General features: G+C 43.7%; 2 protein-coding genes across 4 annotated transcripts; both read right to left on the bottom strand.

Annotated features, from left to right (window-relative positions):
* Positions 1–1,521: 1,521 nt before the first annotated feature.
* On the bottom strand, positions 1,522–15,586 carry LOC112226147 (transmembrane protein 184B). 2 transcript variants are annotated; one of them, XM_042307369.1, is made up of 10 exons: positions 15,131–15,586; positions 11,873–12,109; positions 9,320–9,485; positions 5,064–5,154; positions 4,788–4,863; positions 4,601–4,692; positions 4,055–4,224; positions 3,699–3,893; positions 3,237–3,263; positions 1,522–2,816 (listed from the first exon to the last, which is right to left on the bottom strand). In XM_042307369.1, exons 2-10 carry the CDS (start codon positions 12,107–12,109, stop codon positions 2,590–2,592), a joined length of 1,281 nt encoding a protein of 426 aa, XP_042163303.1. In that variant the 5' UTR covers positions 15,131–15,586; the 3' UTR covers positions 1,522–2,589. The 2 variants fall into 2 exon arrangements, with proteins under 2 accessions (XP_042163303.1, XP_042163304.1); XM_042307370.1 differs by lacking the exon at positions 3,237–3,263.
* A 742-nt stretch (positions 15,587–16,328) lies between these two features.
* Positions 16,329–24,994, bottom strand: LOC112226146 (casein kinase I). 2 transcript variants are annotated; one of them, XM_024390436.2, is made up of 11 exons: positions 24,636–24,994; positions 22,223–22,313; positions 21,868–21,978; positions 21,419–21,567; positions 20,807–21,035; positions 20,427–20,597; positions 20,113–20,261; positions 19,562–19,751; positions 19,006–19,145; positions 18,625–18,691; positions 16,329–18,499 (listed from the first exon to the last, which is right to left on the bottom strand). In XM_024390436.2, the coding sequence occupies exons 2-10, from the start codon at positions 22,296–22,298 to the stop codon at positions 18,659–18,661; spliced, it is 1,248 nt and encodes a 415-aa protein (XP_024246204.1). In that variant the 5' UTR covers positions 22,299–22,313; positions 24,636–24,994; the 3' UTR covers positions 16,329–18,499; positions 18,625–18,658. The 2 variants fall into 2 exon arrangements, with proteins under 2 accessions (XP_024246204.1, XP_024246203.1); XM_024390435.2 differs by having other exon boundaries at positions 24,767–24,994.
* Between the last annotated feature and the right edge of the window lie 13 nt (positions 24,995–25,007).

The following is a 25,007-nucleotide window of genomic DNA, read 5'->3' as shown; positions in this document are numbered from 1 at the left end:
GAACATCTTGGCCATGTTCTGTTATAATCTCCACCCGGCACAGCCAGAAGAGGACTGGCCACCCCACATAGCCTGGTTCCTCTCTAGGTTTCTTCCTAGGTTTTGGCCTTTCTAGGGAGTTTTTCCTAGCCACCGTGCTTCTACACTTGCATTGCTTGCTGTTTGGGGTTTTAGGCTGGGTTTCTGTACAGCACTTTGAGATATCAGCTGATGTACGAAGGGCTATATAAATACGTTTGATTTGATTTTGATTTGTGAGACACAGAGCAGGTGAATGGATTGATCTCTGTATGTGTGGTTCCAACCTTGATGCATGGAGAAGGTGTGGGGGTGCTTTGCTGGTGACACTGTCAGTGATTTATTTAGAATTCAAGGCACACTTAACCAGCATGGCTACCACAGCGATACGCCATCCCTTCTGGTTTGCACTTAGTGGGACTATCATTTGTTTTTTAACAGGACAATGACCCAACACACCTCCAGGCTGTGTAAGGGCTAATTGACCAAGAAGGAGAGTGATGGAGTGCTGCATCAGATGACCTGGCCTCCACAATCACCCGACCTCAAACCAATTGAGATAGTTTGGGATGAGTTGGACCGCAAACTGAAGGAAAAGCAGCCAAGTGCTCAGCATATGTGGGAAATTCTTCAAGCATTCCAGGTGAAGCTGGTTGAGAGAATGCCAAGAGTGTGCAAAGCTGTCATCGAGGCAAAAGGTGGCTACTTTGAGAAATATAAAATATAAATGATGCATTCCAGGTGACTACCTCATGAAGCTGGTTGAGAGAATGCCAAGTGTGCAAAGCTGTCATGGCAAAGGGTGGCTATATTTTGATTTGTTTAACTTTTTTGGGGGTAACTACATGATTCCATATGTGTTATTTCATAGTTTTGATGTCTTCACTATTATTCTACAATGTAGAAAATAGTAAAAAAAAGGAAAACCCTGGAATGAGTAGGTGTGTCCAAACTTTTGACTGGTACTGTATTTATTGGACCCTGTAGACCAGGGTTTTTTATCCCGAAGTGGACCCTGGGCATGTGAGAGGTGGGTCGTGAGTTATGAGAATACATCTACAATAACACACTATTTCTTCTTAATTTGGGTCGTTTGAGGAAGATTTGAGTCACAGGAGGACAGTAAAATTTCTAATTTGGCTTTCAAGATAAACGTTTAAGAACCCCCGCTGTAGAAAAACACTTCACTCAGGTATTCAAATATGGGTAGTGTTCCCATTTACATTTTTGATGATGAAGAAAACAGGTATATTCAGGCATAACTGATGTATATTAATGCTGAAGATAGCCACGCCTTGCCTATGTATTCAAAGAAACTATTTCTGCTCAACAGGCTCCTCCCAGAGGCTGGGCTGGAAATCTCTCTGCCTCTTGCCACCAGGGGGAAGAATAGCATGGTCCCCATATCCTTGACAACTTCACAGAGTTTCTAAATCCAGAGGTGCAACATTGAAGTCTTCCAGGAACACCTGCGAAACAGACCAGGCTGAGGTTTGAGATGAGAACAGTGAAATTAGTTGTTTATTTTCTCAATCTAAAGACACAACCCTAGATTTGAGCCAATGTCTTAAGTAGTTGAACATGTTATTACTCCAACAACGTGAAAGTGACAAACTGACAAGTTTTCATTTTTGTCCAAAAAACTATCAAAAGACATCCTTTAATTAGACGTTCTGCACATGCGCAGTTTGGCGCAATATGACCATTAGACCAACGTAATGGAAAAACATGCCTGATCTGTGCCGCACATAATGCCCCAATTACAGGATTCTAATCCTGTCTGCTGCGGCCGGGTCCAGCTCTGCTAAGAAGCCCGTTCCTCTTTAATCTGAAATCCGCACCAAACCTCTGTCAACAGCTGTTCCCTCAATACGTTGTCAACAACAACCATAACATTCCGGGAGACACCCCAAAAGACCCCCAATTATATTATCCTCACTGTACCTTCCTGTTCATGCCAACACACACTAACACACATCATATAACAATAACCTCCCTTCATAATAGATTTGTTTAAATGAGAAGAATACCATCAAGGTCAATAAACATCAAAATATACAGTGATTTCGGTATCCCTTAGTGTCTTATCCAAGTCACTCTGAAATCTTAAGTTAGAGAGGGTCCTGCTGACCAAGCTGGATCTCCCTCTATTTGGCAACATTTCAGCAAGAGGCAGAGCTGGCAGGAGGGTGAGGGGGATGCTGTATAATTGACAATATTTCAATGGTACTCATGTCAATGGCATGCAGGTTGGTGAGTGTTTTTCTGTGTGGTAGGCCTTTTGTAGTGTTAACACACAGCCTGAAGACACCTGGGAATGGTCTATGCACGAGTGTGTGTATCTGTATTGATTCATATTGGCAGGGGTATGTGGCAATGGACCCCTATGTAGTAGGTTGCTTGTATTGTCAATATAGACTGAGGAATATGAGTACTATGTTCATGTACGCAATGAAGTGGATCAGCCAAAGGACTCAAGCCTGTCGATTTCATACGGCACTATAGTAGAGTCTATAAAGCCCCTCCCGTCTCCACCTCCCAGGAGTACCACCGGTCGGTGTGTAGGGGGGCTCAGAACTCATCGTCGGAGCTGAGCAACAGGGTCTTCTCGTTGTCGCGGGTGCTGAGGTTGCTGTGGCTGCGGGACACTGGCACCCCTCCGCGCTGCTCAAGGGTGGACTGCTGTGTGTACTGCTGGTAGGCCGGGGAGAAGTTGTGGATGGCGTCCTGCACCATGTCTCCGGGGTTCATGGTCTCCTTCAGACTGCTGGAGATGCTCTTCATTGGGGCGCAGCGGCCTGCCGGGAGAGGATGGAAATAAAGGGAGGATGAGGGATAATGGAAGGAAGAGTGGAACCCTACAGTGAACAAACCTGAATGCCATGAGTAAACAAAGTGGAGGATCACATAATACTACTGAACCAAACAGACAGAAACAGCCAGTGGAGCTCCTAGTGCATTGCAAGGGGAGAACTCATACACACCACAAAATAATACATTGATAAAAGCAGCACATACTGTACAATAATGGCAATACAAATGTATGACAGCACTGAGGAGGCTCAAAATAAATTGTTTGTACAAAATTAAGCTCTATATCTCAGAAACAGTTAAAAATAATAGAATAACAAAATATGAGCACATCACAGAAATGGAGTCAACCAGAAAGTACTGTGGCAGTGAGAAGCCAAACACAGCTGAGCTAGTGGTAGACCTACCGTACTGTCCAAAAATAGGAAAGGACCCTTATAGTGCAGCACAAAGTGAGACAGATAAAGAGAGAGAGGGACATAAGAAAATATAAAAAAAGAGAAGGGCGAGATAACAGAACAGGAGAATAAGGAAGAGAGGGAAGATAAATGTGAGGAGAAAAAGGGATTCAACAAAATAAAAATTGAGTAAAAAACCGAGGGAGAGGAGAGAGAGAATAAAAGAGAGGATGAAACATTTAGAGACAGGCAGAGCAAGTCAGTGGAACAAAGTCACTGAAATAGACTTGAAGAGCAACCATGGAGAACCAGTGTTCTGAATCCTCACTGAACACAGTTCCAGAAACATAAGCAACTGCTTGTGTCATTTAGTCAGGGACACACTAATATGCTAGTGATGACTTGATTTCTTTTTACTTAAACAGTTCTCTCTCTAAACTGCATGGATAGTCCCTCCCTCTGTATCCTTACCGTAGGAGTCCAGCCTCTTGTCCATGTAGACCTTGTAGGTGAAGGCGTGGCGCAGGGCCACAGCGGCAAAGAACATCTCAATGCAGATGATAAAGTTCTGGTAGCCGGCGGCGACCGTGCCCTCCCCAACTGACACTTCGGGAGAGTTGATTTTAGGGATGGCTCCACACTTCTCCAGGATGGCCAGCAGCATACCTTATCCCCCAGAGAGAGAGGGAGAGAGAAATCGAGGAAGGAGGATCAGAGTACTGTCAAATCACATTGTGTGTATTATCTGGAAGAGAGGGTCAGCACACTTGGATGCAGCATTATCTATGATACATTGCGTGTGTGTGTCGATCAAGAGGTTTCCTTACCCTGCCAGAAAGAGAGGAAGATGACAGACTTGACCATGAGGAACTTGAGCATGGGGCTGTAGGGGACCAGCAGGTTGCGGGTGGCGAAGTAGAAGAGGAAGAGAGCGTAGAGAGACAGGCTGACAGAGAAGTTATAGATGATGGTCACATACAGGTACCCACTGGCCACACTGGAGAGAGAGAGAGAGAGAGGCACAGCCAGCTATCAGAACAGTGTCAACACATAGGAATGTCTTAGCACAGTCTTGTCTTAGAAATTAAGTAATATAATTCCTACTCTGAGATGCTTGACAACTACAACCCTGACATTTCGATGAAAACAGATTTACAGCCAGAATAGTGCAAATGTAAAAAACATCTGTGAGAACAAACAAATAATATTTAAACTGTTCATGCAGAAAAGTACAGACAAGTAAAGATATTATAGACAAACATGAATCCTCTGTGGCTTTTGAAACAATTAACTTTGAGGTCAACACAGGTTAAGCAAATACTCTGATATAGTATAGAGTAGAATGAATGACAGTGTCCCATAGCCCTACGTACTTGAAGTCTCCATCTCTGTACTTCCCAAAGGCCTGCAGGATGACTGTGATCATGGCCATCAGAGGCTTCACCACACAGAACTGTAGAGTGGCCTGAGAGAGAGAGAATATGTAATGCTGTAACAACTCTGTGTTCATATGTAAGGGTTTCTCACAAATAATGTGTGAGAAGAAGGCTTTCACTATACCTGTTTGCAGAATCGGAGGAACCCAATGGAGTAAGTCCTTCCCCAGAGACAGCAGGTGCCGTACACACAGCTGGACCTGTAGACAGCCAAGACACAAGCATTTGGTAGTCTGTGTTCTCAAGATCCAAATGGCATGAAGAGGTTCAAACCATACAATAAAGTATTGATACACATTACTATTCTGCAGTTGTGGGATGTTTGAATGACATTATTGGATTGTACATGAATTGTCTTTTTTTATATAAGAGAGGACATAGAGTGATAAGAGAGACTTACTCAATGGGCTTTCCTCTGATCTCAGCCATGATGGCGCTCTCCCCTCCAAGGTACTCATAACACAGGCTGAGGAAGTTGTAGATCACAAACGCTACAGAGGAAACACACAAAAACACATGTAAGCAGTGTCAGAGAGTTGAGAGAATATGGGGGTAGTTGCCTCTATGTAACTACAGCAGTCTTTCGGTTAAGCTTTCATATCCAAAAATCAATCTGTCTGTCTGTGTGTATTTGGTCTGTTTGGACTCTGGGCCTCCCCTTGAGAACCCAGAAACATTTACGAGAAAGAACACTAACACACACAGAAGTAAACATGTTCTATCTAGAGGCATTGGCCATGTTCCTCTCTACAGTATTAAGGCCGTGGTCCCGATTTCCCACGAGCAGAATGCTGATGTGCTGTGTCAGTGCATGGGCCACTGCAGAAAGCAAAACAAGATGAGACAGTCTTTGTCCCCAATGGCCTCTGGCTAAACCGCCCTCCATTCTAGCTTGGATCAACATCGCTCTGTCCCCCTGTGTGCACACAAAGCTACCCTCCCCCACTGTGTGTATGTGTGTGTGAGACAACGGGTTTTCCAGAGATTCCCAAATATTGATATCCATCCAGCTGAATGTTTAGTCCAAAACTATTCAGTTACCATCCTATTTAACAACACATGTACAGTACTGGTATAATCTAATACGCGCCTGTTTATTTGAATCCATTCATTAGCATCAATTATTTAGCTAAGAGATTTGAATGGTTCATAGAGATTTCAATTGATTTGGAAATTAAATAAATTGTTTCAAATTAACAGAGCACAGTTGTGGGTCCCGACTCCTTGGGACAGACGGGAGAGTTGAGAAAAAATCCTCTCGTCAGACTGAATCACTTCCAGTTCATCGGAGCAGAAGAGGCACTAGGACTTCTGTCTCTCCTTTGATTATGAACACTGTTATTGGTGTCATTGACTGGGAGGAATGTGGTTTCAGCTGCTGTCCCAGGTGTTCAGGCCATGCTAATTTGAGGGTGGTGAAGCAACTATAGGACGAATCAATCCTGAAGCTTTGCTGCTCTTTCTCCTGTTCTGTCTCTTTTCTGGCATGGGAAACTCCAGCCATAAAGGACCCCTGCCTATTCCATTTGCTTTCCTTGTATATTGTATTTTCACACATAGCTGCATAGAGGTCTGAGCAGACAATAATGGGAATCCCAGTGGCATCCTTACAGTATTGACTCCTGCTATTTGAATGTTTGCAAGCATGCATGTATAAATACACAACATATGTGTGTGTGTGTGTGTGTGTGTGTGTGTGTGTGTGTGTGTGAGTGAGAGAGAGTGTAACTTTGACAGCACTGGGGCCCTCTATATTTAGCAGTGTGGAGCCCTGGGGCCACAGCTGCTGCCCGTGCGGTGTGCTGGCAGGGAGAGTCCACTGTGTGCAGCCTGGCTGAGCTGTCCACTCCCCTGCCGTCAATCCATGCGCTCCAAGCACTCACACACATCGTACAGTACACACACACACAGCATTCTCTCACGCATCGTAGACTCAGAACTCTCTTTGACACAAGGTAGACAAAATGTGCAGCGCAAAGCACTCGTTCATGCATTGAGCACACCTTCGCACTGAGGTCCCCTTTTCCCCACAGACATAGGGTTGTATATTGTACATACAATAGAGTTTGTCAGGAATAATTTGATGGCAGAGTCCGGTAAGCAAGTGGCACACCTGTCTGTATTATGTAACCACTGTAACAAAATGCTAATGCCAATTTCTGTTGATGTTACTTCTGTTGAGATACAGCCAGCTGATACAGAACAGCCAGACAATTTATCTGTTCATAAGTGAGTGGTTTCTAAAACTCTTCAAGGCTTCAGTCGTTTGCATACTGTTGCTAGGGAACAGGCTTCCCCTCCCCAGCAATCCCAGCAGGCCTTGGAAACAAAGATGGCCACTCTCGTAAAGGCAGAGAGATCGCAAAGGCCATCTGTCACTAGGGACAGAACAGATTCCCACACACTCGATACTACGGACCAGGGGCTGGAACCGGTTCAGAGAACAGAACTAAAAACCGTAAAATAACTACATTTTTCTAGGAACAAAATCAGAACCAGGAACGAAAGTGATGTATTCTTCTCCGGAACAGAACCATTACTTTAAAAGCATGGGGACCGGTTAATAACGTTCCGGGCATTTAATTTTTTACATTTTTTTTAAGTCCCACAAAATAAACAAAGCGCCTATGCAAAGCCCTCCCTCTGTCAATCAGAAACTTCTTCCAGTGTCGTCCTGCTAGAGGTGTGCCGAGTAGTCGGACAAAACGAGTATAGTAACAGATATGGGCAATTTTTTGGAAACGACTTGATCAGAGTATTTTTTGTAATTATCTTTCTCATGTCAGTCAAGTCAAATGCTACATGGTCTAAATAACTCAACTGGCCAGCTTGCCTGTGTGTAAAGAAAAGGGCTGGCTGTACATTGATCCTGCTACTCTGATTAGATAGAGTGAAGCTGTATTTCTCTGTGCACTTGCTTCATAATTTCACCCGATCACTTTCACTTCTCTGTTTCGGTCTGATCATTCAGATCCTGTTAGCCTGCTACTATGATAAATCAAATGGCAAAGGCGTTTGGTATCAAGCTATCAATGTGCATAATATCTAACAAGCGGGGCGAGGGTAGGGAAAAAGATTAAATGGAGTCTTATATCTCCCTCTCTAACTTTAAGCATCAGCTGTCAGAGCAGTTTACCGATCACTGTACCTGTACACAACCAATCTGTAAATAGCACACCCAACTACCTCATCCCCATATTGTTATTTATCTTGCTCTTTTGCAACCCAGTATCTCTACTTGCACCTCATCAAAAGGATTGTGAAATTATTTTGTTGCCAACTCCTGCTACGGGACACAAAACAAGTGCACATGCAAAAACACAATCATTGAAAAAAATGTGTTGAGTACTTGTGCATCTCCGATGGAGTAGAACTGTTAAACAGCCACCACTAACATTGAGTGGCTAATGCCAACACACTGACTCAACTCCAGCCACTTTAATAATGGGAATTGATGGGAATTGATGTAAAATATATCACTAGCCACTTTAAACAATGCTAGTTAATATAATATAATGTTTACATACCCTACATTATTTCTCATATGTATACGTATATACTGTACTCTGTATCATCTACTGCATCTTTATGTAATACATGTATCACTAGCCACTTTAAAAACTATGCCACTTTGTTTACATACTCATCTCATATGTATATACTGTACTTGATACCATCTACTGCATCTTGCCTATGCCGCTCTGTACCATCACTCATTCATATATCTTTATGTACATATTCTTTATCCCTTTACACTTATGTGTATAAGGTAGTAGTTTTGGAATTGTTAGCTAGATTACTCGTTGGTTATTACTGCATTGTCGGAACTAGAAGCACAAGCATTTCGCTACACTCGCATTAACATCTGCTAACCATGTGTATGTGACAAATAAAATTTGATTTGATTTGACGTACGTGTGTGATATTGCTTTAAAAAACACAGAACATGTAGTAGCACAGCAGAAAGGTTTCGGCCTTAACAGTGTACTGCAAACAATGAAATGCACCTGTGATTAGCGCAAATACATTCTTCCATTGCAACATCAAACCATAGACCAGCAGGATGACCAACAAACCATGTCGATCACAGCTCTATTAGAATGTATAAAGAACAAAAATATAAACACAACATGCAACAATTTCAAAGATTTTACTGAGTTGCAGTTCATTTAAGGAAATCAGTCAACTGAAATAAATTAGGCCCCAATCTATGACTGTTGGTTACAGATACCTTTAAAACAATGGGCCTCAGGATCTTGTCACGGTGTCTCTGTACATTCAAATTGCTATCGATAAAATGCAATTGGGTTCGTTGTCCATAGCTTATGCCTGCCCATACCATAACACCCCCTCTGCCATGGAGCACTCTGTTTACATCAGCAAACCTCTCGCCCACACACGTGGTCTGCGGTTGTGAGGCCGGTTGGACGTACTGCTAAATTCCCTAAAACAACGTAGGAGACGGCTTATGGTAGAGAAATGAACATTCAACTCTCTGGCAACGGCTGTCGTGGAAATTCCTCCAGTCACCATGCCAATTGCAAGCACAGTATCTCTTCTCTCTAAAACAAATGTACTTGTATGTATTTTATGTTTCTCAAGGCATTCTATTCAGGTAAGAGTCATACACCATTGACAGGGTGGGAAGGTTCTCACCTTCGTAGCAGTCGCGGACCGTGTCAAAGTAGACATAGTACTCTTCGTTAGTGAAGAAGAGGAGGCTGAGCCACGAGTCAAAGGCGTAGATGGGAACGATGAAGAGGATGCGAACTATGTGCCTCTGCTCATTGGGAGAGCTGTAGTAGCGCAGGTGCATGTAGATCTGTCAAAGGGAGAAAGATTGGGAAAGACACATAGACAAGAAAGAGAAGGACAGAGTACAGAGGGCATCATTTAATCTCAGCTCCTAAAGGACATGGCTAGATTATAATGTACTTCATTGTAGGAGAACAATTTAAAAACTATAAACGTGACAGTTAAATAGACAATGGATTGAAAGGAGGGTAATTGTGTTTGAATATTCAACAGCTTCCTTCTCCCTGAGAGGGACCACAGCTATGTCAACGTGAGCTAGCTAAAAATGGGCTAGCTGAAACAAGTGTCTCATGAAATCAATGTGTTTTCACTAGGGCTCAGTGACTGACTTTATGGTCCTGCCCACATCCTGGGGAGAGCAGTCGACATCGTGCGTGTGTGTGTGTGATGAGTGGAGCTGCGTTGTGTTTCCATCTGGATGAGCAGGCTCTGTCATCAGTACCTTTTGTCTAATTCATCCTGTCCCAGGTTCCCACTTACACAAAGCTACACCTATCACCTTTCCTGGCCTGGGCACACACACCTTTGGTAAAATAACAAACAGTAGGGCGCTCGCACACAGAGAGCACTGTACCCAGCTTTGTTGCTAGGCAATAGCCCCGCTCTCTGATGTCACTGCAGGTACACCTGTTGTCAGAGCGACGGCTCATTGTTTGAGCAGCAACACACAATGGAGAGGAATCATTAACCTGGGCCTTTCAGTAGCTCTGAACCTACAGGAGGTTAGTGGTCTGCAGGCAACATGACTACATATTTGAAGACCTGCCACAGCTACTTTATCATGGCTGAACAGCCTGAGGTGTTCCAGAGTGCATAATCAACCTGGACTTAGCAGGCGTGAGGAATCTGAAGGGATGCCTTGATATGCTTCTGCAGTTTCTATCTGCAATTTGATTTGTTCATACTGAGATTACTACTGTAGGCACTAGGCATCCATCTTATGCAGCAGTGAGACCACACTAACATATGATTTGGGAACACACAGTTGAAGCATATGTTAGATGCAGCATGCAGAAAAAAATAGGAGCGTGTTTGTGTATGTATTAGAGGTCGACCGACTATGATTTTTCAACGCCGATACCGATACTGATTATTGGAGGACCAAAAAAGCCGATACCGATTAATCGGCCGATTTAAAAATAGATGTCTTTGTAATAATGACAATTACAACAATACTGAATGAACACTTATTTTAACTTAATATAATACATCAATAAAATCAATTTAGCCTCAAGTAGATAATGAAACATGTTCAATTTGGTTTAAATAATGCAAAAACAAAGTGTTGGAGAAGAACGTAAAAGTGCAATATGCGCTATGTAAGAAAGCTAATGTTTCAGTTCCTTGCTCAGAACATGAACATATGAAAGCTGGTGGTTCCTTTTAACATGAGTCTTCAATATTCCCAGGTAAGAAGTTTTAGGTTGTAGTTATTATAGGACTATTTCCCTCTATACCATATGTATTTCATTAACCTTTGACTATTGGATGTTCTTATAGGCACTTTAGTATTGCCAGTGTAACAGTATAGCTTCCGTCCCTCTCCTCGCTCCTCCCTGGGCTCGAACCAGAAACACAACGACAACAGCCACCACATCGAAGCAGCGTTACCCATGCAGAGCAAGGGAAACAACCACCCCAAGGCTCAGAGCGAGTGAAGTTTGAAACGCTATTAGTGCGCGCTAACTAGCCAGCCATTTCACTTCGGTTACACCAGCCTCATCTCGGGAGTTGATAGGTTTGAAGTCATAAACAGCGCAATGCTTGACGCACAACGAAGAGCTGCTGGCAAAACGCACGAAAGTGCTGTTTGAATGAATGTTTACGCGCCTGCTTCTGCCTACCACCGCTCAGTCAGATACTTAGATACTTGTATGCTCAGTCAGATTATATGCAACACAGGACACACTAGATAATATCTAGTAATATCATCAACAATGTGTAGTTAACTAGTGATTATGATTGATGTTTTTTTATAAGATAAGTTTAATGCTAGCTAGCAACTTACCTTGGCTTACTGCATTTGGGTAACAGGCAATCTCCTTGTGGAGTGCAACGAGAGAGAGGCAGGTCGTTATTGCGTTGGACTAGTTAACTGTAAGGTTGCAAGATTCGATCCCCCGAGCTGACAAGGTGAAAATATGTCGTTCTGCCCCTGAACGAGGCAGTTAACCCACCGTTCCTAGGCCGTCATTGAAAATAAGAATGTGTTCTTAACTGACTTGCCAAGTTAAATAAAGATTAAATAAAAGGTGTAAAAAAAAAAATGCCGGCCAAAAATACTGATTTCCGATTGTTATGGAAACTTGAAATCGGCCCTAATTAATCGGCCATTCCGATTAATCGGTCGACCTCTAGTATGTATGTGTGAGAAAGAGTTCACTAGCCCCTTACCTGGTGGCAGGTTATTAGCAGGGCTGTCCAGACAAAGAACCCTGACACGGTCTGGGCAGTGGAGGTCATGAGGAAGTATGGTTCCTCAGGGGTCACCAGGGGTGTGTCTGGCACCCAGGAGGCATTGGAGCCCGACGGGGCCGCTGTGGTCGTGGACCCTGGGGCCATATCGGCTGGGGGGTCATTTTCCATTCGATCTGACAGGGGCATGCCACGTCTCCACAGCTCCTCCATCATCTGGAGGGAGACAACAGGGGGAAATGGTGGGTTTTTGGGTCTTCCGGATATTCACAGTCACACATTAACAGAAGTAGCTAAATATGTAGAAAAGGTAGAGCTCCATTAAGGAACCGTGTGCCTCCCAAGGGACCAATACCCTAGTTTCTTTCAAGGTTATCAAACACATCACACATGGATGGTTGTCTTGGGCATACCAATAAAAACCTACTACTTTTTTCAATTGAACAATTGAAGCTGAAACTAACATCCTAGTGGAGAGAGAAAATCTAAATAAGATATGGAGAGGAGAGAGAAAGAGGGGGACCAGAAGGAGCTGAGTGAGGAAGAGAAAGGGGAACCAGAAGGAGCTGAGCGAGGGAGAGAGAGAGGGGGGGAACCAGAAGGAGCTGAGTGGGAGAGAGAGAGAGGGGGAACCAGAAGGAGCTGAGAGAGAGAGGGGGAACCAGAAGAGAGGGGGAACCAGAAGGAGCTGAGTGGGGGAGAGAGAGGGGAACCAGGAAGGAGTGAGGGGAGAGAGAGGGGGAACCAGAAGGAGCTGAGTGGGGGAGAGAGAGAGAGAGGGGGAACCAGGGAACCAGAAGGAGCTGAGTGGGGGAGAGAGAGAGAGGGGGATCCAGAAGAAGCTGAGTGAGGGAGAGAGGGGGGAACCAGAAGGAGCTGAGTGCGGGAGAGAGAGGGGAACCAGAAGGAGCTGAGTGAGGGAGACTGGAACCAGGAGGAGCTGGGCATACCAATAAAAACCTACTACTTTATTCAATTGAACAATTGAAGCTGAAACTAACAACCTAGTGGACAGAGACAATCTAAATAAGATATGGAGAGGAGAGAGAAAGAGGGCGACCAGAAGGAGCTGAGTGAGGGAGAGAGGGGGGAAGCAGACGGAGCTGAGTGAGGGAGAGAGGGGGAAGCAGACGGAGCTGAGTGAGGGAGAGAGGGGGAAGCAGAAGGAGCTGAGCGAGGGAGAGAGGGGGAACCAGAAGGAGCTGAGTGAGGGAGAGAGGGGGAACCAGAAGGAGCTGAGCGAGAGAGAGAGGGGGAACCAGAAGGAGCTGAGCGAGAGAGAGAGGGGGAACCAGAAGGAGCTGAGCGAGAGAGAGGGGGAACCAGAAGGAGCTGAGCGAGAGAGGGGGAACCAGAAGGAGCTGAGCGAGGGAGAAGGGGGAACCAGGAGGAGCTGAGCGAGGGAGAAGGGGGAACCAGGAGGAGCTGAGTGAGGGAGAGAGAGGGGAACCAGAAGGAGCTGAGCGAGGGAGAGAGGGGGAACCAGAAGGAGCTGAGCGAGGGAGAGAGGGGGAACCAGAAGGAGCTGAGCGAGGGAGAGAGGGGGAACCAGAAGGAGCTGAGCGAGGGAGAGAGGGGGAACCAGAAGGAGCTGAGCGAGGGAGAGAGGGGGGAACCAGAAGGAGCTGAGCGAGGGAGAGAGGGGGAACCAGAAGGAGCTGAGCGAGGGAGAGAGGGGGAACCAGAAGGAGCTGAGCGAGGGGAACCAGAAGGATGCTGAGTGAGGGAGGGGGAGTTGGAAGTTGAGAGAGAACACAGGGACAGAGTGAATCAGTCAGAAAGAGCGAATAGGTGTGACATGGGCTGAGGGCCCACTGACCCAAATTCTCCTTCTCCTCTCCTCCTGGTTTGAGAGCAGGGGCAAGCGTAGGAGAGCCAAAAATACACCAAATAAATCTCTATGGAGCACACTGAAGGACAGACTGGGTATATCAGTGCCAGTGGGACATATAGCTAATGAGAGGAATTTATAGTGAACGTCTAGTGAACGACAGAAAAATTGTGAACATTTATGATGTTGGTTTGAGTCTTTTCGCCGTCAGCAGCACATGATCAATTCTCAAAGTCAGCAAGGTAACAGACCCCTATTGCTCATTAGGTCTGTATTGCAGAATAGCCAGATATCAGTTTTCTAATGGGAAACTGTAGGCTAAGTGACCATTAGAAAGATGGACAGTAGATACTCCACATCCTTGTACTCAATCCTGGCATTAGTGATGCTCACTAGGTAATGTGATTGCTAGACGCATCAGTCTGGAGTCCAATGATGGCAATAACCTAATCATTCAGAATAAAACTACGAATTTAAAAATGGGGATTCAATTAATATGCATGTCTAAATATAGGCAGGCCGTGGCCATGGGTGACTCACGCTGCTGGACGAAGCCTGCTTTATGCTTTAATTTTGAGGGGACAGTTACATTTGAATGTCACACTCGATTCCCTCAAGTCAGGTTTCTCAAGTAACTATTGGTTCGTGATAAGCATAGACTATTGACTGATGACTATTGAGGTTGAATATCAGCAATATGAAGGAATAGGCCTATAGAGAATGAATGCCTATTAGGTTTATAATGCGATTTTCCCATGACACAAATGCTTAATTATTCAAGAAAAAGGGTTGAGACAGTAGTAAATAATGAAAGTATTGGTCAATATTGATGGCTTCTAAAAACAGAAAACATGTTATATTGATAAGGTATACTGCTGTTCAGTTGTAATTGAGAGCCATGTCTGGTGCATTTCGTTTGGTTCAAAGACCACATAATTCATATAGACACGACAGGGGAGACTCCATCAATCCCTGCTGACTGAGCCGGAGGGTGTATTTCATACCATCTATTGTACTTTGACCTAAATCCTATCAGTCATGCAACATAGGCTTTTTGACATTGATGCCAAAATAAAACGAGATACATTTCTGCAGTTTTCCTCTCCAGATATACTAAAGGCATAACATACTAAGGAGAATATAGGGCGTTGTACTGAGAATAAATGAATAACATCATTTCCATGCAAAGACTTCAATAAAAAACATTAAGCAGCTGCCCATTTTCATATGAGAAAAAAAGGCAACAAGCTCTTTATGGATGGTTTCATTATGAAAATTGTCATTGTACAAAGTGAAAACAGGAGCTGAAATTACAGCTGTGTCATCAAAGCGAAAGCTACATTCGTCGTTCGTTTGGAAAACCCATCCATTCTGAACACAAAAACACAGCGCAAGCGGTGGCTTACCTGCCTCTGCTGCAGTTGTTTGATTTGTGTACACACTGCGGCTGGTTGAATCCAAGCATAAATGTATCCTAAATACGTTATTAGCTACGACAGACACACATTCATAACATAATTCATACTCAATTAAAATTACTGCAATATAACGTCAAGTGAGCAACCAATTTAAACCATGTTTACAGTTGTATCTAGCTCGCTAGCTAAAGTTAGCATAGCTAGCTAGGTAGCTGCTCGCAAACTCTTCAAAGCCTAGGCAACAAAAAAAAATGGTCTGTACTAATTGTCCATCTCGTGTAGAAAAACTTTATTCAGTCACTATCATATCAGAATAGCATTATCGGGGAACGCTCGTGAATTCGGCTCCGTTCTTCCCCTGTATCGCTCCTAGCGATTCACTACCCTAAGATTTTACAGTAGCAGAACAGCGAAACTCCTCCACGGTTCCTGCTTTCACGCAGGCGCAGTAGCTTCATCTCCTTGAGCCACTTTCCCATGATGGAACTCGTATATGCCAGCTGGTCGGTCTTGCATTGTTGTCCAAACCCAAATTTCTAATATTTGTGTATGAAGAATTTACCAGGTAGTATGAAGTTTATTCATTCAGTAGCTTTGTTTTCATTCGAATAATATTACATATTTTATTGTAAAAACATACGTCTTAATGAAATAAACGCAATTACTTAGCTCGCTCCAAAATAACTTGTCACAAAACATTTGGATAATAGTTTCCCCATTTTAAAGTTAATTTCTTTCACTTTGATATACAAATCAAGGGGCAACCAAGCTTTTATCCATTCAATTTCAGTAGTATATCAGTTCCAGAAGAATTTAACATATTTATTAAAATCTATCAAATTAGGCAATGACAAGAACAATATTTTCTTACATAATTTCACAAATGTTAACCCTGATCCTTTTAAAATTTGTATCTGCAAATGAAAATGTACAATGTTGATTATTCCGCACATCTTCAAGTGTAGTGACTTACTTGATTATATGTTTAGATTGAAAAATATGTACTGAGATGTTTCTCATTACTGTATTGAGAATTTAATTTGAATTTTGAAAAAAAGCATTTCAGACCCAGTCACTCCTCGATAGTCCCCTGAAATGGTCCTCTTTAAGATACAATAACATGTAATTTCCCAAATGCACAGAACTGAAGTAGATTAGAGCCATTTCAACAAATTACTAAAAAGTGTGGAAGTTTTATTTTTTATTAGGTCATAAAATATACACAAATACTGTTTGTAAATAAAGTTAAAGTGTGTTAAAGAACTGTACAAGATATCAGTACATAATCCATAAAGTGTATACTCCCCATAACCTGACCAGCGCTATCCCTCCCCGTAGTTACATTGCCACTGGGTCACACTGGCTTGCCAAAGGGACATGTCGCAAACACAGGTCATTACCAGAATCTGTGACATCACTGTGACTGCATCCGAGTCCCAGTTATCATCAATGACATCAAGGGTGCTGGTAAATGACATCCAGGGCCCTCTTATTTTGCAATAGAAGACGCAGATGACGTCAACCCCTGTCAGCATCCCCCTTTTCAAGAGTGCTTTTTTGTTTTAAAGGAAAAGTAGACAGCCCTATATCAGGTCCTTGGTGGAGAACATGGACAGCCTCCAGGAAAGGCTTTGAGTGGAGTGATGGGGAGAGTAGTGACAAATTCTCAACAGGCTATGAACAAACTGCTGGGAATAAAATAAACGGGACAAAAAGAGGAAAAACAAAGTGCAATACTTCAAGAGTTTCCTCATACACAAGAGAAACAAAATGGAGTTTCAAAAAAATAACAGTGAGATGGACAATCTCAAATAATGAGGCATGAGAAACGTATAGCCTGCAGTTTGTCCCTAGCAGCTCTGTGATCTTAACAGGGGGCTTATGGAATTCTGAGAGTCCATGCACCAGACCTACACTTCTGACGACACACACACGAACCAGTTGGCGATGTAAAAGTTTCTAAAATTCCTCCCAATTTAGTACTTCATATTTTCAAAAATTCTGATCCCCAGCCGCAATTTATGCATTTAGTATGTATTTTTCTACATTATACCTTAAAAACAACCAATCACATTTTGGCTTTACACAGAAATAAAATATTTACAGTGAAGTAAAAAAAAATATTAAAAAGCCATTCCACTTCATGCACCCCCCTTCAATCAAGTAGAGTGCATCCATTCCCATCAGACCAACAAAAATGTAAAAGTTGACGTTAAGAACAATCATGAAAATCATAGCCATCATCATTTGTCAACTTCTTCATCGCAGTCTCTGGTCAAATACAATAGGCTTGTGATTCTCCCATGTCTTAAGAGTGTTGCAGTCTTAAAATAAGCGTGGTTGCTTTGACCTTACCAACCTTCCAAATATTATGACCAAAGAACACAAATCAAGAAGGAGACCTAAGTGGGTAAAAAGGGAGGATTTAAAAAAAAAAACAAGTGTGGATGAGATGGTGAATAAATGAGTGGGAGAAGGGTAGAAAATGCATGTTCACCTCAATCATTGTGTGAGGTGTTGGCTTTTGGGCAACATCAGTTCCAAAGAGGGCTAAAGTAGAGAATTAGCAATTCAGTAAGAGGTAAAGTAGGGGAAAAGAACCCAACACTATTTCTACACCATTACAGCTAATAATCACTTGCTCTTTCTTTCTCATTGCTTCATCTACCACCCACCCATCTCTCTCACCATTCCTTCTCTTCAGCTGTACCTTTCCTTTTCGAATTAAAACATCAAATAAGAAACTAAAATTGCCCAAGCCTCAACAGGACCCCCACCAAATGAATATGATCTATTCACAAAATATTCACAGTAAATGATACTAATGGAGTACAGCCCCTTACTATTCTATAAATGAACTGGTTAAAACATACATGGGTACATTTGTGTGTGTGTGTAGTCTTTGCAGTGTACACAGAAATGGCTAAATCCACACAAGCCCAAATTTCGAGTTGACCTTTCCTTGGAACGCGTTTGTGCCCGCAACAATATTTGGCAAAGGAGCACCTGCTTGGCTTTTTCAACCCCCAAATCAGTCTTCTACCTCTGCCAGCCGCCCAGAGAATAGTGGGGGAGGGACAAAGGTGTGTGGCAGGGGGTGCATGATCCAAGCTACCATGGGGTAAATGAGTCAGTGGAGAGGAGGGTGTTATTCACTATCTTATCCTCGTACTATTACAGGCCAGGTTTATCCCATCAAAGTTAGGGTGGAGGGGAGAAATTCCTGCAGTCCTTGACAAACTGCCATCCTTTCATCAGTTTATGATTCTCGGTCCTTTCCTCCAAGATCCACTTATTTGTCCAATTAGCAAAAATTCACAAAATAAACAAAATTGGGACAAAGAATCTCTTGAAGCCCTGCAATGGAAGATTGCGTATTTAGTCAGATGTGTAGATAGTGTTTTTTTGTCATTTATCACCTGTCTGACAAACTAGGTACATTTAAGTCCTGTGTGTCAACTTAGGGAAAGAGACATCCTCACCTGTCAGGATCCAGTGAATGTGGCGCTGAAGGTTTTACTTCCCCAGGTGCTCAAATGGCATGCTGACCTGAAGAGAGAAGAGTGGAGAGAACAAATGACTCAGAAAATTGGAGTGCAAATGAGAGTGCGAACGAGTGCTTCAAGTCTGGCACAATATAAAAATAATAAATCAACCCACTGCATGCTACATAATATAGAAGCTAAACACTAATAGGAAGTTCTCTGAAACTTTGACAAGAAATGTAATCTTGTTCTGGAAGGGTGGACATTTTTCTAGTTGATATTCCCCCTCAAAAAGTTGGTCATAGGAGTTGGGCTCAGGTGCATAACACCTGGGTTTTAGGGTTTGTGATGACGTATGATGGGGTAGCGTTAGCGTACCTGCGATGTGGAAATTCGGGATTGGTCAAGACGGGCTGTGAGGTCAGAGGATGACACGTTTGCGGGGGCTCCTCGGTGGAGCCGCATGCTCACCTTCCGCTCACGCTCAGCGCGAGAGATAGCCCGCGGCGACGTGTTCCCTGAAAGAGGAAGAATACAAGGGAGACCATTTAGAAATAGAACTGTTGACTTTGCAAACCGTCATTCCTGTCAATATGTTTACAAAAGTATTTATCTATATCAAAAGCTATTTCATTGTCCCCAGCGATGAAAGCGGGGAGTGGTCTGCGGCTTGGTCTCCGTTCATTCATAAATTAGTCACACGCAACTTCTGACAGCACTGGGACGATTTTGACGAAACTTGGATGAATGTCTTGTCATAGGGATCCGGCATTTACAAAATTACACTGATTGGCAGAAGGAGGGAGCTATAGTAATTAACTGAAATGTGTTAGACACACACACACTCTCTCTCTGCCCTTCTTGGATCATTTCCTAAATGTTTCTATTCCATTCAACTATAGCTCTAGTTAAAAGAGCACAGGTGTGTGCTCACCAGACTGCTGCACCCGTGATGCAGGGTTAGAGATGGCCTGCTCAGCTCCATTCCTAACTCTGTTGGCGGCTGGTGGGTTTGGCCCTGGCGGGAGACCCCGTGCAGCAGATCCCCGAGGGCCTCCTACGATACGCTCGTCCCTTTCATCAGCTCCCCTCCTCTCACCGTCTTCTGCTGTCCTACTGGCACCCTGAGAGGAGACCACACAGGTTTCAGCAAACCCATACCTCTACATAGAACTACATCCAAATCTTTCAGAATCATTCTGGTTATGTGGAAACACTGGATAGTGTATACATACCACTGCTTTACAACCCTGTTTTTGGAGAGCTACCCTCCTGTAGGTTTTCGCTCCAACCCGTTGTAACTAACCGGATTCAGCTTATCAACTAGCTAATTATTAGAAATCAGGTGTGCAAGATTAGGGTTGGAGTGAAAACCTACAGGACAGTAGCTCTCCAGGAACAGGGTTGGAGAGCCCTGGTGTAGACAGACAGAATGTAGCACTTAGTTCCTTGTAAAGAATAAGAGCTTTGGTGTGGCAAACTCACAAATTTGAGCATGTTCCAGTCGAATACGTAGTCATAGGAGAAGCCTTGTCTGTGGAACAGATTCCTGAAGAGCTGACGAAGGTATGAGTAGTCTGGCTTGTCGTCAAAGCGCAACGAGCGGCAGAAATTCAGGTAGGTGGAGAACTCGGCTGCAGACAAGCAATGGCAATAAAAGGGAAGGGTGAGCAAAAACCCAGGATTGAGAGACTGTGGTATATGCAAACGTTTGTTACAACACAATGGGGAAGGGAAATAGTTGTCCACACACATTGATACAAATGTCACAGCCCAGACCGATACTAGCAGTCACTTACAGGGGTATCCTTTGCAGAGCACCTCGATGGGGGTGGACATCTTTTTCTCGCTGATGCGTTCGTACTTCTGTCTCTTTGTGGCGGCTTTGAGGCCTTGCCAGGGCAGAGAGCCCAGGTTGAAGTACATGAGGACATATCCCAGAGACTCCAGGTCGTCACGCCGAGACTGCTCTGAAGAACGGTAGACAGGTTTGAATGATTTGCTATTTAGGACAGACAGGATTGAGTGGTATCAAAATATGTACGCTAAGAACAAGGGGACAATAGTCACTACATCTCAACACTAGGCATGAGCATTGGAGGGTAAAATGAAATCACATTCATGAAGACATTTAGATACTTCAGCCAAACAGGAGGAGGTGATTTAAAAAGTCCCTTACCGATGCCCAGGTGGGTGTTGATGGACGCGTAGCGTGCAGTGCCCGTCAGGTTCTTGTTCTCCCTGTAGGGGATGTGCTGGTGTGTGCGGGCGTCTCTGTACTTCTTGGCCAGGCCAAAGTCGATGATGTATACCAGGTTGCCCTTCTTCCCCAGCCCCATGAGGAAGTTGTCGGGCTTGACGTCGCGATGGATGAAGTTCTTGGAGTGAATGTACTCGATGCGACTGATCTGGGGAGGACAGAGGGGGATTCAGAAGAAAAGGAGAAGCGAGACAACAAAGCTCTGCTGGCATAGTCTGTAAAAACCTTGAAACCTTACTGTAAGCTAACCGTAATTTAAACCCTCCAACAGCCAATGCCTTTCGGGGGCACAACACCGGTAAAAACAGCAACAGAACAAATCTGAGCAAAAGGAAGAACAATGAGGAGGACAGGAAGTAGAGAAAGGACAGCCAAAGACCATAGAAGAGTAATACACAGCAAAGTTAAGAGAAAAGGGTGACATAGCAGCAGAAGCAAAGTTAGGACAGCAGACAGAGAGGTGAAGGGTATAGAGGACAAACAGTACAATGAAAGTTGAGGGGAAAAGATGACACCATAAGAGTTCTGTACCATCTGGTCTGCCAGCAGTAGCACCGTTTTGAGGCTGAACTTGCGGGAACAGAAGTTGAAGAGGTCTTCCAGACTGGGGCCCAGGAGCTCCATCACCATGACGTTGTAGTCTCCCTCTGCCCCGCACCACTTTATCGAGGGAATCCCCACTGTTAGGGAGGCACAAATAATTAGCTTTTAGTGTACATCTAACCATAGTTACATGCGCATACATCCTTTATGACTAATGTCATACAACAAATTCAGCAAAAGATTGTTTCAGTGCTAAACACATTATCATGTTCACCAAAAACACTTCTGAAATAGAATAAATGCAATAAATGGGTACATTTGACCATTTGTGATACAGTCACTACTTACTGATCCCAATACACTCAGACGTGTCAATATGGCATTTGCTAGGAATTTACTAAATGTTCCTTCTCAGTCACCCACCCCATTCTCCTCACCTCCTCCCTGCATCATCTTGTAGAACTTGCTCTCGATGTGCAGCTGTGGGTGTTTGGTCTTCACACATTCCAGCTTAATGGCCACCTCCTCGCCCGTGGCAATGTTGGCACCTGAGGAAGTGCGTGCACACACGCACACACACACACACACACACTAGGGCTAGACTCAGGAACAACTTGTGAACCATGAACATGGAAAGAAACTCCAGTTGAACACCCAGGGAATGGAAAGTCTAAGGCTAAGGGGAGGAAAAAAGCCAATATGGGGACTAGGCCAGTAGACAGGAGGCAAATGGAGAAAAGGACCAGGAAGAAGAGAAATGCCAACAGAGGGAGATGGAGCACTTCCACTTACCAAGGTAAATGTCTCCAAAGGACCCACTCCCTATTTTCCGTCCCAGTCGGTACTTGTTCCCCACTCTCAGATCCATGGTGTTGACAGTTCACTATAGACACAGAACAAACAGACGAGAAGAGGCCAAGGTGTTACGAGGCAATCCTGACCGTACAGTCTTATATTTTACACTTGGCATAGGCTAATTTAAAACAAATGATACAAGCACAACATAATCCACTAGACCTCAAATCGAAGGCAAACTTTGACTAACGGAACATTTCTTCCCCAATCAGTGGTAGGCCATCTTACAATCACTTTGCACATTCCAACACAGAATGACCATTAACTACAAACACCTAAAATAATTGAGTGAGTGTATAGCTTGAGCGGGTTGATTAGCAGACAGCTGTCTGGATTCCAGCGATAGGCTACATGATTACATTTGTAGGGCTGCTGAGGAGGTGGTACAGACAAAGTGGGAAATACAGAGGGAAATATGGAAGATGAGGCCTGAAAGAGAGACAAGAGAAAGAGCAACAACATCTCTCCCTGGAAGGGCCCGGGAGAGCTCCCCAGAGTCAGCTGGGGCCTGGATAGTAGAAATTGTCAGACACGAGGGAGGGAAGGAAGCAAGTCTTCTGAGCCAAACTGCACGTGACACTGGAGCAGGATCATCATTTATTTAGCACCCTCAACCACGCCATATTCTGCAGCCACTGCAAAGGCGCTGCTGCGTGGACTGTATGTGTGTCAAAGCCCAGAAACGACTTGGACCTGGAGAAGGATATATGAGGCATAATTTATAGAGCGCCACACCAATTTAGGTGGCCTAAGAAAAGCTTCTTCTATCTCTCAGTTGACAATGTAGTACATACAAATGGGAAGCATTATTCAGTCAGTTCTCATTACTAAACTACTATAGAGCTTTTCATTGTGTGTATGACCTTGTCATGTTTTTCCTATGATTAGGCCTAGGCCATCCTGCAACACTGACCACATTATACCTCACCACGATTACAGGTCTACTTCCTCTCAACATAATACTTTGGAAATGGAAGTAGCTCACGCCAGAGCAGAACGAGGAAGAACGAGAAGAAGCATTTTCAGTCAACCTCAGTTTTGTGGGCAATGGACATACCAATTCGGGAATGGAAAAAAGTCATCAATTGCGCAGGACTAGTTGTGCATATTTAAACTACCAAGGGGAACCAAATATCTTTCCGGAAATTATTCCAAAAAAATGGGCATGAGGTTCTCTCCATTGCCTGTGGTGTTGACAGAAGAGGCATCAGCTGACAGAAATACAGATGTGATGGTAGTAGATGGATTAGGGTTCATAAAGGGTTAGATTTCTTTACAACATGAGGGTTTTAACTGTAGAGACCCAGCTCAGGCCTAACATTAATCAGGGCCTATGTATTAAACACCATAGATTCATTTATTTGTCAGGAATAGTGACATTGCTTTATATCACACATTGCTCCTCCGGGCATGACATTCAGCTATGGAATACTGTCAACTATAGTTTGTCACAGTGCAGAAAATCACAATGGTCTACCGTTGGTTATTCCATTTGTAACATGGGACTTGTGATAATTATTTAGCAGTTGATTAATTCTACTGGGTCATGTGAGAGGTTTTATCAACAGATCACTGTTCAGAGCCAGGCTTTATATTTAGGTAGGAAACGATCAGGACCTGGTAACTACAGTGTAAACCATACACTCACACCATGTATTGCAATATTCAACCATTACCACTATTCCCATGAACAGTGTACAGAGTATTTACTGACTTGAATCATTTCATCAGTGTGGGCCTGTAACCTACATAGAATTACAATGCGTACTCTTTAAGAGACATTCTGTCTTAACAAAAAGCTAGGAGGATTTCACAACCACATGGAAAGAGGCTGTCTTTTTTCAGAAACAATACAACTAGGCCTACATAATGCCAGTCTATTTCACCTAGTATTAATGTATTAGCTAGGTACGGCAACGTGAAATGTAACATTTGCATGGACAAAATCCTTTTACGGATTTGAGTATCATCAACCCAACTAACATCTTCTTACGTCACCTTTTAGAAAGCTGTCGCTGCGTTGGTAACAATCAAAAGGGAAGCATCTCAACTAGGGTGAATAGTTGTGACACGATCACTCAAGTCGAACTGGTTACAATAATATTATTATTATTATTATCTACCGTACACTTCAAACAAAAGGTTGCTACTGTGACAATACCAACTGACCGTATACAGCAGTGGTTGTGCCTAGCTAGTAAGTAGCCTGAGAATAGGCTTGCGCTTCAACCATGTACCAGTCATTCACACAATTTTAAATGCCTTCAAGCTTCACAAATAGTTGACAGTGTATACGATAATGTAACATTTTGACTTTATTCTAGCCGCACCCTTACACCGGGGTACCTACCCTATGTTCTCCAGTGATAGCCATCTATTCGCCCCTCCCCCTCTGCGACGCTCTGAATACAAGACTCCGGTTCGGTCGAATCAAGTTCCCTTTCCCCCCTGGTATCGTCGGTTCCCCAGTACACTACTCACACGATATTAGGTTTATTCGAGAGGTGGTTCAGTGGCGGTGCTGATCCGAAAGATGTCAGTCAGACTGGGCCCCGGGCAGCGAAGGATGGGAACGGATTCTGGTGGCTCTCATACCCCAATTTTCCTTTTGAATCGGTTGTACTCCCTGTTGATAGTCCCCGTGAAGCTTCAATACGAATGGCCGTCTCTATCAGAGTTCTGTCTCCCCCTCTCGTTATTTGCAACGCACCATTGACAACAT

Source organism: Oncorhynchus tshawytscha, linkage group LG27, assembly GCF_018296145.1.
Source record: "Oncorhynchus tshawytscha isolate Ot180627B linkage group LG27, Otsh_v2.0, whole genome shotgun sequence".
Taxonomy (NCBI): Eukaryota; Metazoa; Chordata; class Actinopteri; order Salmoniformes; family Salmonidae; genus Oncorhynchus; species Oncorhynchus tshawytscha.
The sequence above is the reverse complement of the archived record's forward strand: the minus strand, read 5'-3'. Positions and strand labels throughout refer to the sequence as shown.